Raw genomic sequence first — 13613 nt, 5'->3', positions numbered from 1 at the left:
TCCCCAGGCACTTTAGAATCAGAATGCTTCTGATTTTAGAAAGGTTTTTCTGGAATCTATAGTGTTTATTAAATAACAGACCCAGCAGAGCCTAGGGCAGCACTCTATAATCAAACACATTAATATTTTTACAGCAAAACATATGAATATTCAAAATAAGTGGGATAAATATAGCCTCATGTCAGTTGAGACCAGGTTTTGCCACTAAATGAAGCTGCTGAACACTGGCGTAAAACCTTTTGGTTTTGAGAGCTTTCCAGACTTCATAATTAACTACAGATAGAGGATTATGGACCTGCACTACCTTGGGGGAGGATGTGAGGGTAAGGAAGATAAGGTCATTAAAGGTGGCTTTGCAAAGGAGAAAGGGCTACACTGATAAAAGGCATTATTAATATGGTGGCTGGTGTTGTCATTATTCGATGGCATACCCTTTCCCAAAGAGAACAGAGTTTAGTTGTTTGATAACACAAGCCTAAAGTGGGCAGAAGGATGAAGGAGACAGAGTTCCAGGCAACCTCCCACCTCCCAAAAGTAGCCTAATCCAACAGTTGACTCTCTACATAGTCAACCATTGAAGACAGAGCAGTTGACCATCTGGGAGAAACCAAGGCAAAGGACCAGGCTACACTGTGGCATCTGAACCACATGGCTACACACCCTTCAGCCAACTCCAAGAAGCATCTGGAAGGGTTGCACACACAGGTCCTAGGAGACCATCCCTCAAGGCTACTAAGTATCCCTGCAAGAACTAGGCATGAGCCCTACTGTGTGCAGGACACAGACTAGAGCTGGCCCAAAGGCTGGTTTGTTTAACACCCAGAGGCTCTGATTCTGCAGCACCAAATTCAAAATCATATTAAGGCAAGTCTGAATGAGCCTGGGGAGACTAAGGGTTATAAAGGATTGTGTTCATGCTTAACAAAACCATATTGCATTTAGCTCTGAGTATGAAAAGGTGTATCTGGCCCCCCTAAGCTGGTCCCTAACCCACACCCATACAAGCCTGTATGTAGAACTGCTCCAGTCTTTCAGAGACAGAAGGAAAGAAGAAAAACAGTGAGCAGTGTAATGTGGGTCCGGTTGGGGGAGTTCTTGGGGTCCAGAGTGTACTCCTTTACCCATCTAGAAAACGCTGCTATCTAGTAGGTCTCTTAACTGTTCTGATTTCTTTCTGGATCATTTAGATAATAAAGCCCCTTTTAATTTACCCAAGTCTTTCCATCAATCCAAGGCCACTTTTAATTTAGCTTTTATAGTCTGTCATCCACCACAGAGACCATGATCACAATGTTACTACTGTTCCCTCCTTAACTATCTGTGGCATCAATATGTTCCCCCACTGTCTCCACAGTTGCTTGCAACGGTGTCATGTGGCTTCCATAACTCTCCTGCCTGCATCATTTCCTCACACTGTCCCCTTTCTTTCTTCCTTTCTCTCCATGTCCATCCACTGCCCCCCTCCACACCCCCCGGTAAAGAAAATATTAACTGATGGGCACTTATCCCTTATAAATAATCTAGAAATGCTGGCCTCTTTAAAATATCAAAAAGCAAAGATGTTACTTTGATGACTAACATGTGCAGGATCCAAGCCATAGTCTTTTCAATCACCTCACGTGCTTGAGACAGTTGGATAATGAAAATGGAGGTTAGTTGCACAACTCAAAGAATGTAATCAATGTCACTAAAATGGTACATATAGAAACTGCTGAATTGATGCGTGTTACTACGCATACCAACTACTCCTCGCTTACCAACTAGCTTGTTACCCAACTTTTCACATTTGCAACAATAGTAGAAATAATGATGTACATCTGGCTGAGGCATGAGATCAAAGAAATGCTGGTTATGATGTTTAAGGTTATGTGTCAACTTAGGTGGGCCATGATTCTCAGTGGTTTGTCAGTTACATGATGAGGTAATTTGGCAGATACATAATAATGCTGTCATCTTCCACTCTGTGATCTGCTGTGGTCATCTTCCATTTTCACACAATACTGAGTTTCACATAATGACGACCTCTGGTCTTTGGAACTATGTCAGTTAAGTGAGGAGTGGGTGTATTCTCAATAACAACAACTACAAAATAAATTTCTAAGAAAAGTTTTGAAAAGGAAAACAGAAGACTCGACGGATCCAAACTGTGATGTTGAACTACGAGTATACTCTGAAGTGCCAAAAGAATGAAAAAGAAAAAAAAAAAATCCATCTTAGAAGAAATACAACCAGAATGTTTCTGAGACGCAAGGATGGAGAGACTCCAACTTACTTACTTTGGATGCATCATCAGGAAACACCAATTGCTAGAAAAGGACATTATGGCCAACCAAAGCAAGGCGACCCCTCCATGATATGGACTGACACAAAAATCACAACAATGGACTCAAATATACAAACAATCACTGCTATAGTACTGAACACAGTACATTTGATTCTGTTTCACATAAGGTTGTCTGAGTTGGAATCAACTCAATGGCTACTAACATCAATAAGTCTCTTGGCTTTTTTAAAAAAAAATCCTGTAGCTCATTGCCTCATCGTGCTTATCATATTATATTTATGGCCAATTCTACAGTCTCCTAACATCAAAATCTCCCACTCTGAATTTTGTCTTGTCTTCTTTTAAATTTTTTATAGTAGTTGTGCTATGTTTTTCTTCTACCCAAGCATTTTTGGGATGGCTGATGGCGTTGGGTGGGGTTGAGGGGTGAGTAAGAAAGTAGTATACCAATCCTGGAGCTTTAAGGGTGAGAAAAGGGAGGAACAGCATCCCACGAAGTCTTGAAAGAAAGGAAGGCTTCAGAATAAGTCATGGACACACACGGAAACACTTTCTCCCCTTTTTGGATGGTTAATGTGCTCAGCACAGGTTAGAGATTTCAGGTCTCAGAAAAAAAGGCCCAAAAATCTACTTCCAAAAAGATAGCCACTGAAAACCCTATGGCGCACAGTTCTGCTCTGACATGTACAGGGTAGCCATGAGTCAGAATTGACACGGAAGCAACTGGTCTGGGGGTTTTCTGGGTTTTCTTTAGACCCACACAGCTTTCCACCAAAAGCACAGCCCTAGCTCTAGCTTTGTAGGCTGAAGCCTGGAGTCAAAAGTACATTCCTCCTGTCAGCAGCACACAACATGACACCTAGGGTCCCAGGACATCACCCACCATCAAAAGTTCAGGAGGACAGGACATTCCTTATGTCACCTCACAGCCAACACAACCCTCGTAGGAGACAGCACTGAGGAAACTACCCACCAGAACTTAGAGCCAATAGGGACACAGCAGCGATGAGACCTAAACAAGATGGAGGCACAAAGGTCAATTCTTCACTTTCATGGTTACTGCACACTGGTCACAGTTGTAGTGACTTCTAGATGTTATTTGGTAATTCAGCACCAAAGCCAGAACAAACAGAGCTCAAGAAAGGTTAAAGAACTACCACAAAAGCTCTTCCCACTAGATATGGCCAATCCCCATCACCCATGCATGTTCTTTGGAAGGTAACATGGCCAACTTTCCTCAGAGGGATGGAACTCCTGAGAGAGTGGTTTCCATTGTGACCCTCCTGAGCACAGAGCAGCTATCAGAGCCCATCAAAACCCAGAAAAAAAAGTTATTTTAAATTACTTTCCACCATATGCTATTTTTCATAGCACAGAAATGCAGTTATTCACATCCGGATACGATGTTACATTTTATCTGGTAAAGTTTGGGGAGGGGGTTTCCTCCTTAGGAAAGTTTGAGCAAAAATAAACACAACCTCTTTCTGTTTCTGAGCAGTACAAGCAGTAAGAAGACACGCCTTGGTGGCGGTTATTTTTCGCACACACTGGGGTTAAAAAAAAAAAAACAACAACCGGGGGGCCATATTTAACTTAGCAGTACTTTCCACAAGTCCACCTACTAGGAGTAAGGTGCACCTTAGGTACCCCAAAGGCTAAGGTGAGCCTGACCCAAGTCATGTTATTTTCAGTCGTCTCATACACATGCAAAACCTGGACAATGAAAAAGAAAGACCAAAGAAAAATTGATGCATTTGAATTATAGTGCTGGTGAAGAATACTGAATATGCCATGGACTGCCAGAAAAACGAACAAATCGTTGTTGGAAGAAGTACAGTCAGAATGTGCCTTAGAAGTGAGGATGACGAGACTTCAACTCACGTACTTTGGACATGTTGTTATCAGATGAGATCAGTCCCTGCAGAAGTCAGTAGAAAAAGAGGAGCACCTTCAATAAGATGGTTTGACACAGTGGCTACAACAATGAGCTCTAACAGCAATGATTGTGAGGATGGCACAGGACTAAACAGTTGTTTATTCTATTGTACATAGGGTCACTATGAGTCAGAACTGACCTGACAGCCCCTAGCAACAATAACCTATTAGGCCGCGACAGAGTCAGTTCCAGCTCAGAGTGATTAGATCGACCTCCAGAGGCCTCCACCCCACACCCTCTCAGTCAAATCCACTCCAATACCTGCTTGAGCAACAGAGAATGCGGATGGAGAGAGAAGGTATACAAAAATGGAAAATCCACCCAAGATGAACAAATAGCAGTCAAGAGAGTGTGCAAGAATATGACTAATTGCGACTGTCACAATTGTAAAGGTAGAAGTTGTGTAACAAAATCGGGGGAGTAGTTAATCTTACAATCCAGAAACAGAGGACCCTAGGACCATCAAGGGAGAAGAGTACAAGCAGAATGCGGGACCTTTTCCAGAGAAACAGCAACACCAGAGATGGAGGCAGAGATGGCGGCGTGGAGAGAGGGAGCAGCTGAGGACTCTAGATTTATGGGAAAAGAGGGACTGAGAGCTGGTGGCCAGGAGGCAGACTTGCAGAATGTGCCCTTTGGTTGTTTAAATTACTATATATCCCTGAGTGTTTTTGTGTGTATCTCTCCACCCCCACCCCCACCTCCCAAAAAAAGAAAAGGAATGGAAGCAAATACTGTTGAATGATGATGCACGGAGGAGATTGTAATCATTGCAATGAAACAATGGTGTAAAGCCAATGTTCTCCCATGTAAACTATCACTCAGTAAACAATAAAACCAAAAACAAAACCAAAGAGATTTAAAAAAAAAAAGCTAAGGGCATAACATTTCCATACCAGAAAAAAAAAGAGAGAGAGAGACAGTATGCAAGAAAAATATTACCGTTGTTAACAACAGAAACCTGGATTTGTTTACATTAATCTGGCCCACGGATTAGAAAGTAAAATGAAGGACATGTGGTTATGACAAATGGATGGAGGGGAAAAGACAAACCCATTCTGATTCCTTCTAGCTTCACTGCTTCTGGAAACAATACTCAAAACCCTCTGCTCTGTCGGCAGCAAAGGGAGTTCAGACCTGAATTCAAATCTAGCTTTGCCTCTTACTGCGTGACTCTGGGAAAGGCATTTGACATCTGAGTCTTAGAACATGACCTACCTCAGGGCTGTTGTAACAAAAATGTCAGTCCACATAAAGCACTTCACACTGAACCAGGCACGTTGTGAGAGCTCGGTAACTGGGTGTTTCACAGCCAAGGAAACAGACTCCAGAGAGAAGCTGATGTCAGCCCAAAGTGGCACTGGCTCCAGTAATGGCAGGGATGGGATGAGAACAAGTCTCATACCCACCCAATTTTTCCCCCTGAATTTAAAGCGGCCCCTCCTAAAGGTGCTTGCAAGAACAGAGAATGAGAAGAGAGAGGAAGCAATACGATGAACAGTCACCAGAAATGATACTCAGAACCTACAGCCTCAAGTTTCTCCCATCCTACGGTTCCCAAATCCTGACCTGCAAAAAGCCTGTCTTTGCAGAAACCCCAGGGCAGGAGAGACACAAGTACCTAAAACCTGGGACCATGCTGGTACTGTGTCCAGATGCAGTCAGTGAGAGACCTTCGTTCTTACCGTGCTGAATTCTTACCATGGGTTCCCCCATGCCTGAGAAAGATCTGAAGTCCCCCCATCCCACCTGTGTTCCCCACAATGTGTGTTGTTTTTCAAATAGGCCCCAGGGCTTGGGAGTAGCCAGGGTATGAAGGGAGGATGTTGAGGCGGGAGGTCTGGTGATGGGGTGTGGGCCTTGTGAGTGGCCTACCTGTGCTGTTCCACAGCTTCATTGTCAGGAAGCTCTACCTCACACACGCTGCACTGCTCGCCCACGGCCCGGCTCTCCGACTTCATGCCCACAGCCAGCTCGCCCAGCTTGTTGAACAGCTCCCTCTGGATGAAGCCCTGGGGCAGCAGCCCCCCATAGGTGCTGAAGTCCATAGAGACAGCCAGGGCAGGCTGCATGTGGAGACCAGAGGTCACTGAGGAGGGCATGCTCAACACAGCGTCAGCCTTGTGATTGGGCAACATGGAGTAGATGCCCAGATGTTTCTCAGCTGGGGGCACGGGGTGCTCTGGTCGACCAGGGGGGATCTGGCCAGCCTCAGCTGAGGGTGGCAGCTGGTCAGCACTCTCCTCTCGCCCATAGTGAAGCTCCCTGGCACTGGTAATAACACTGCTCCGAGTGGGGGTTCCAGGTCCCTCCTTGCTCCTTTCCTCAGCCTTGTCCCCCATGCCACCTGAGATGCTGGACTCGGCTACCCCAGGGCTGTCCTGGCTGGGCACCTCATCTACCTGCATCATCTCCGTCTTCACCTCAGTCACCCCAGGGTGTCGCCCACCTCCTGCCAGAGTCGGGTCATCAGGCCCTGCAGGATGCTGAAGAGTTCCCTGTAGGAGAGACTGCCCTATGGTCATTAAACTGTCCACTGCAGCCTTGGTGGGGCTCATGGCTGACAGACTAAAGGAGGTGGAGACTGAGGGGCTCTGGTCCACCATGGGTCCAGAGAGACTCTGTCCAGCTACACTGGCATACCCACTCTCCTCGCTGGAATGCTTCGAGATGAAGATGTTCTTGAGGTACCGGGCTTTGCGGTCCTCTTCTTCCTCAGCCCCACCATCTGCCATGGTGGCTTCTGTGTCATTGTCATCTGAGGCCTGGATGGTCTCTAGGATCTTCAGGCACTGCTCTTCCAGGTACTCAATCTCCAGGATCTCGGCTGCATACAGCAGGTCATCCAGGTCCTCTGCCTTGGCTTGCAGCGTGGCCGTGTATGCATACTCCAGAATCTGCTGGAAGGTCTTGGGCGAGAGGAAGTCCAGAGTATAGTGCTGGCTGTTGCGGTGAAAGAGGATTTCAAACATCTTGCTGGTGCAGGCCAGCACTGTCCGGTGGGCATGAAACTCCTGGCTGTCCACCATGATGACCACATCACACAGAGTCCCGGCCAGCCTCATCTGGTTGGCCTTGCACAGGAGCCCTGTGGGGTGACTGGGGTTCTGCAGCTGGATCATGCCCATCTTCGTCACATCCATGGTGCTCCCTGCAGCTCAGGCATGAGGCTCTTTTCCCTTCTGGGCTCTGCGTGGTGGGACACAGTGGGTTTCCGGAGCCAACCGAGGGGGCTAGAGGACAGAAGAGAAGAAGAGGCAAAAGAGACGAGAGAGCAAAAGACAAATTAGTTACTGTCTCTGAAAGTGAGAGTTCAAATAACATAAAACAACACACACAGAGAAAGTATTCTAGAAATCTGCAAATCTGCCATAATTATAAGCCCGGTGAAGGTTCTGCCACACCATATGTCTCATTCACTGCTCTATGACAACTGTTATGTCAAGTGAAATGAAAATTACAGTGGAGTCCCATAAGCCCCGGGCTTTCTGGGAGTGGGAGTCTCCTGTGCTTGGCCAACACTCATTATGAAGAGGTGCCTCTCACTTAAATCTGATGAGAACTTAAACCCTTCCTTTAGTTGCCCTATGTACTCAACTTCACTCTCACACCCCGGTAGAGTCAGCCTCACCATCAAAACAAAGTTTTCTACTGTGTCTCACTGTGGGAGCAAAGCAGTCCCATTCTCTTAAGACCAGTCAATCCCTTCCAACGCCAGACCTCTCCAGGACTGCCGAGAAGCTAGTAGAGGAACACACATGCATATAACCCACACACTCACTTGTTACTAGTTCAGAGCACATCCACCCATATTGTTGTTGTGTGCTGTCAAGCCTATTGCAACTCAAAGCAACTCTATAGGAGCGAGTAGAACTGCCCCAGAGGGCTTCTTTCCTAAGCTAAAATTTTCATGTAAGGAGTCACAGTAGCACAATGATGAAGAGCTCAGCTGCTAACTAAAAGGTCAGTGGTTTGAATCCACTGGATACTCTGCAGGAGAAAGATGTGACAGTTCATTTCCATAATGATTACAGGCTTGGAAACCCTACAGAACAGTTCTAGTTTGTCCAATAGGGTCACTGTGAGCCAGGGTCAACTTGATAGCACAGGGTTTGCTTTTTGGTTTGGGGTAATCTTTATGGAAGCAGATCGCCAGGTCTTTACTCCTGTGGTTCCAACCACTGGTATTTTAGTTATTAGCAAAGCATACTAACCTCTGTGCCACCAGGGCTCCTTCTTCCATTCATACCCACTGTCAAAAATCCACTGCCATCGACTCAAGTTCCAAAATTTTACGGGACCAGACAAGTGGCTGGTGGGTTTGAACGCTGACCTTGCAGTTAGCAGCCCAATGCCTAATCTGTAGTGCCACCAAAGTTTCCTTCCACCCAAGGAGCTCTGGTAGCATAGTGGTTACGAATTGGGCTGTGAACCACAAGGTCAGCAGTTTGAAACTACCGGCTGTTCCGTGGGAGAAAGATGAGGCTTTCTGCTCCCATAATGATTTACAGCCTCGGAAACCCTGTGCAGGGTCGCTGTGACTCAGAAACGAGTCCACGGCACATAAACACCACCACCATAGGCTCCCCTGAGTTAGGGGTTATGGTGTGTGCAGCCCCAAAATGTGTGTGCGTTGCACGTGCCAGTGCCAGTGAATACATGTGTACACACTTATGTAAAATGTTGCCACAAGTGCCCAGGACAGAAGGCTCTAAAAAAAAGGAGGATAATGGGCCAGGAAGGTAGAGAGCAATGTCATAAGAAATATGTATCCCTGCAGCCAGGAGCGCACATGTTGGAGCCATGAAGTGCAAATGAGTCCTCTGAGCTCCCAGGCGTGGTCATGGCTGGAAGACACCAGAATTGATACGGGCATCAGGATCTACCCCACACTGCAACCAGTGAGGGAAGACAGGGCCCGCAAGACAAAGGCCTCTCTCTCTCTGAGGATGCCAGGAGAGTTAGAAGACCTCACATGCCCAGATTCTTTCCAGCTTCTGTCTTGCTGTGGTCAATATTGCAGTGAACGAACTGGGAGCAAAGCAGACCAATGACTACCTCACTCTGAGAACTCAGTTTGCCTCCACCCCCCAAAAAAGAACCCTACTGAGTCCAGTGGCACAAAGCGCAAGCAGAAAGGGTTAATAGGACGCTTGGTCAAGATACTTTTGCTGCCAACATGAGATGGAGACTGAGGTCAGCAATTCATCTGCACCTAACCACTCGTGGGTTTCCGCAGACTTGGAGATTTCAGGGAACTAAGAGGGAGCAGCGGAAAGAATGGAAGCTTGGTTACCCAAATTCCCTTACAAAAGCAAGCTCCTTGGGTCTCAAGAGAAATCAGGGGGGCCCTGGGTCAGGGGGCTCCCTCACCCGATGCCTGCGATCCGGCCCGTGCTGGCTGCAGCGCGCCTAGCGAGGCGAATAGGGGGAAAGCCAGCGCTCACCCGCTCAAGCTCCAGGGATCGATCGTGCTCTCTCGCTCTAGCTCTCGCTCGCTCTCTCGCTCTCTTTCACACACACACACAGTCTCGGCGACCCCAGGGCGACTTGAAGACCACTTCAGAAAACTTGGGGATTCAACTTTTCCTGGGGAGCCAGACCGAAGAAAGCAAGAAATCGGCGCGAAGAAGGAAAAGCGAAAGAGACAGGAACGAAAGGCAAGAGTCCGGGAGGACTGGACACCATAGCCAGAGCAGCGAGGAGGCGGACCCGCCCCGAGGCGACTGGAAAGCACAAAAGCCCCGCAGCGAGTTGTGGGAGGAAAGCCGAGAAGGGGTCTGAGGGCCCTCCCTCTCCGACCCGGGGCCGTGACCCCTCAGGAGCTACGGGTCGAGTCCCGGGTCTGGGATCGGGCCGGCGGGCGCCAATCGCTAGCATGCACCGCCCTGGCGTGTCCGAGTGTCCGGGGGAGCGGGCGAGCGTGTCCGTGCAGAGCGCGTCTGTGCGTTCAAATGGTTCCGCGGGCTGGCGGGATCGTGCGCCTTACGAGAGCAGGAGTCTCTGTGTGTTTGCCGGGGTGAGAGGAAGTGTTTCGAGGTGCTGTGCATGAAAGCAGCGCGATTTAAGCATCCCGAAAGCATCAGGTGCAGAGCCGAGGCGCCCACCATGCGCAGCCGGGAGCGCACGGCGAGCTCTGGCGCCACGGCCGGTCCCGCCGAGAGCCGAGGAGGACTCGGAGTCCTGGCGACCCTACAGAGCTCCGACAGGGCTGCCCCCAAAGCGGAACATTGAGTCCAGCAAAAAAAAAGAGAGAGAGAGAGAGAGAGCCCAAACGATTTTCAAAAAGAAACAAAATCCAGCGCGTCCCAGTCATAGTCCTCTCCCGCCCCCAGATCCACTCCTTGGGTCCTCGGATCCTAGCTTTCCTGTCCGCCGGCGAATAAACACACAAATAAACCACAACCCGATCTCGCGTTCGTGCACCCGTCCGCATACATATGAGCACCCACCGGTTCCCGGCTCCACCGTCTGTCCCTGGCAGTCCACAGTCCCCCAACCCCCAGCCCTCCGTCGCGCCCTCAGCCCCCGCAGGCCAGGCAGCCCCCCAACTCTCACCCCAATCGTGCCCTGGAGGAGAAGGGTTGGGGAAGCAGCTGCGCCCAAGCTGACAGCTGGGACTCCCCCTTCCAGTCGACCCCCAGTCGGAGACGGCTGCAGCCGCAGGAAGAGGGAAAGCGGAATAAAATAAGGCACGCGTCCAGCGTCCGAGTGGCCGAAGCGAGCGCGCCCCCTCAGACCTCGCCAACCCCGGGGGCGCCGGGGCGCCGTGGCGCGCAGCGCTGGCGAGGCGGGGCGCCCCTCCCTGGCCCCCCACTCACCGCTGCCGAGTCGGGTGCTGTGGGGTGGGTGTGCGTGCCTGTGGGGGGTGTGTGCTGTGTCTAGAAGGGGTGGTGCTGGGGAACTGTTGCTCTCGGTATCACCGCGGCAGCGGCTGCATCGCCCGACAGTTCGCAGTACCCGCTCTCATCGCCCTCAACTCCTCTCTGCTGCGAGGTTAGCAAATCACCACCGGCAGCGGCGCCTCCGCCGCGTCTCACGTCAACGCTGAGCCCCCTCCCCTGCGAGGCCCCGGCGCCTCTCCATCTTTAGTGCTGGCGGCGGAGCCCGGCTCACTGCCCACAGCTGCCCCCCTTCCCTCCTCCTCTCGCGTCCCCCGCTCACCCCCACCCCCAGCACTGGCCGTGCCGGCGCGCGCTCCCCGCCCCACCCCTTCCTCCCCTCCCTTCCCCGGGCTCCGCGCTCCGGGCTTTGCCTGACATCTAGCTGCTGGTGGGGCACGGGCGGCAGCCACTCGCCGACCTAGCCGGAGAGAGCGAAGAATGTGCGGGTGGAGAGGCGTGCAAGGGCTCGGAATCTTTATGGGGGCAATGATGATGTAAGGCGAGCAGCAACCCCCAGGATTCTCATTTACACCCATCACGGATTTTATTCCCCCCACCCCCCATCCCCCCGGTGCTCCAGGCTGGAATTTTCTCCCGGGTTCCAAGATTTGCCCCAATTCCGTGCGTGACATCTCGCCTTTCACTTTTTCCCTGGACTCGGGTGCATCCTTCTGTCTCCGACATCGGTTTTAAAAGCTTCTTTCCCAGCCCAACCCCACAGCGTCCTTGGAGAGGTAGACACCGGGATTGTGTGAAGTTCCCGAGCTCAGGGTTCACGGTCCTTAATGAACCCAGAGCGAAAGGATCCAAGAGGAGGGGAGACGCTGCATTTTAGCTGTCGCCATCTGGACAGGTTGAGGTCGAAGCGTGAAAGAAACTTTTCTCCCTCCCAGTCTTGAGCATTCCCTCAGTTGTGCCCCTAGGAACCCGGTGGAGAATTGTTTCCGGAGAACTGTGCCTTGCTCAGCGCGAAGTCCTTAAGGGTCAACTGTGGACTTGAAGAAGCTCTGGGCCCCACAAAAGTCCCTCCTCCAGTTTAAAGGGTACAGTTCAGATCGCTAACCCCGGGATACAGCAATCAGGGGAGCTATGTCTTTCCTGGGGCTTCAAGGAGCACCCTTCTCCCCTTTTCTAGGCGCTGAGTGAAGGTAGAAGGCGTGACACCTGAAACGCTCCCACAGGCACGGACCTCGGCCTCGGACTTAGTATATTCAGTAGAGTTGGAGGGTGGGGGTGGCAGGAGAGAGCCATGTAAGGGTCTCGGGACACTCAGGAGTAGAGGGCATACTTCAATCAGAGTCCTGGAGCCCAAGCCCTCTGTCCGTGACACGTCCGGTGTGCCGCAGGATTTACGTTTAATCGCATCCCCGACGCGTGCCTCTGGCACTTTTCCAGGCTCGGAGGCCCCAACATCTATAGGGTAGTAGAAGGTTGCAGAAGCCGCCTACTGGAGGCCAAAGTCTGCAACGTCTGCAAGAAGGCCAGGCCACGGAGTTTACAGATTGCAACTGATCCGTGTTTTGGAGAGCTGCTAATGAGTAATCCCAAAGACATATCATTTCATTCCAGCAAACATCTCTCCTGCTTCCTGTTCACAGAGCAAGTGCTCAGACCTACAGAATTAGCACTCAAATGCAGTCAGTCAGTGGAGTGAACATGAGAAAGGGGGGGCGATTTAGAAACAGTATACACAGCATCCAGGAAGAGCCCAGTTCGTGGTCATTCATTCTGATCTAAACAGTCCCTATTTTGATATTACCTATTTGTATAGTTCTGGTCTTCCCACGATATACGAAAAAAGAAATTTAAAGAAGTTAAGGAAGAAATGGTCTGCAGTGAATATAGCAAGAGGGAAGAAAAGCGAAATGGTTAAGCGCTTGCCTGGTAATCAATAGGTGGTTCGAACCCACCAGCTACTCCACAGAGGAAAGACGAGTCTGCTTTCACAAAGATTTACAACTTTGGAAACCCTATAGGGCAGTTCTATGCTGCCCTACAGGGTTGCTCTAGGTCGATTTCACGGCAGTGGGTTAGAGTTGATTTTAAACACCCTCGGAAACCCTATACAGGGTCGCTATGGGTCGGAACCGACTCGATGGCACACAACAACAACAACAATCTAGCGTAGTGGTTACACATTGGGCTGTGAATCGCAAGGTCTGCAGTTCGAAACCACCAGCTGTTCCGAGGGAGACAGCCTCATTTTTCTGCTCCTGTAATGATTTACAACCTCGGAAACCCTGTACAGGGTCGCTATGAGTTGGAACCGACCACATAACCACCACCAATCAAAGTTAGCATTTCAAGCCCATCAGCTGCTCAGAAGAGAAAGATGAGGCTTTCTGCTCCATTACAGCCTCAGAAACCCTGTATAGGATGCTATAAGTAGGAATCAACTCGATGACAGTAGGTTTGGGGGTATTTTTGTTGTTGTTTGTTTGATTGAGGGTTTTGTGGTTTTAGGGGGCAGATTGTTTTGTTTTGGCTTTTGGTAAGGAAGTAGATGAAA

General features: G+C 49.8%; 1 protein-coding gene across 1 annotated transcript in view; it reads right to left on the bottom strand.

Annotated features, from left to right (window-relative positions):
* ZBTB16 (zinc finger and BTB domain containing 16) overlaps positions 1-11213 on the bottom strand; it is a 238228-nt gene extending 227015 nt beyond the window's left edge. Inside the window, exons 1-2 of the mRNA XM_006833836.1 lie at positions 11042-11213; positions 6096-7453 (exon numbers count right to left, since the gene is read on the bottom strand). Coding sequence (XP_006833899.1) covers positions 6096-7363 — 1268 coding nt within the window. The 5' untranslated portion in view covers positions 7364-7453; positions 11042-11213. The remainder of the gene's footprint in view (positions 1-6095; positions 7454-11041) is intronic.
* Between the last annotated feature and the right edge of the window lie 2400 nt (positions 11214-13613).

The sequence above is a fragment of the Chrysochloris asiatica genome, unplaced genomic scaffold, assembly GCF_000296735.1.
Source record: "Chrysochloris asiatica unplaced genomic scaffold, ChrAsi1.0 scaffold00008, whole genome shotgun sequence".
Taxonomy (NCBI): domain Eukaryota; kingdom Metazoa; phylum Chordata; class Mammalia; order Afrosoricida; family Chrysochloridae; genus Chrysochloris; species Chrysochloris asiatica.
The sequence above is the reverse complement of the archived record's forward strand: the minus strand, read 5'-3'. Positions and strand labels throughout refer to the sequence as shown.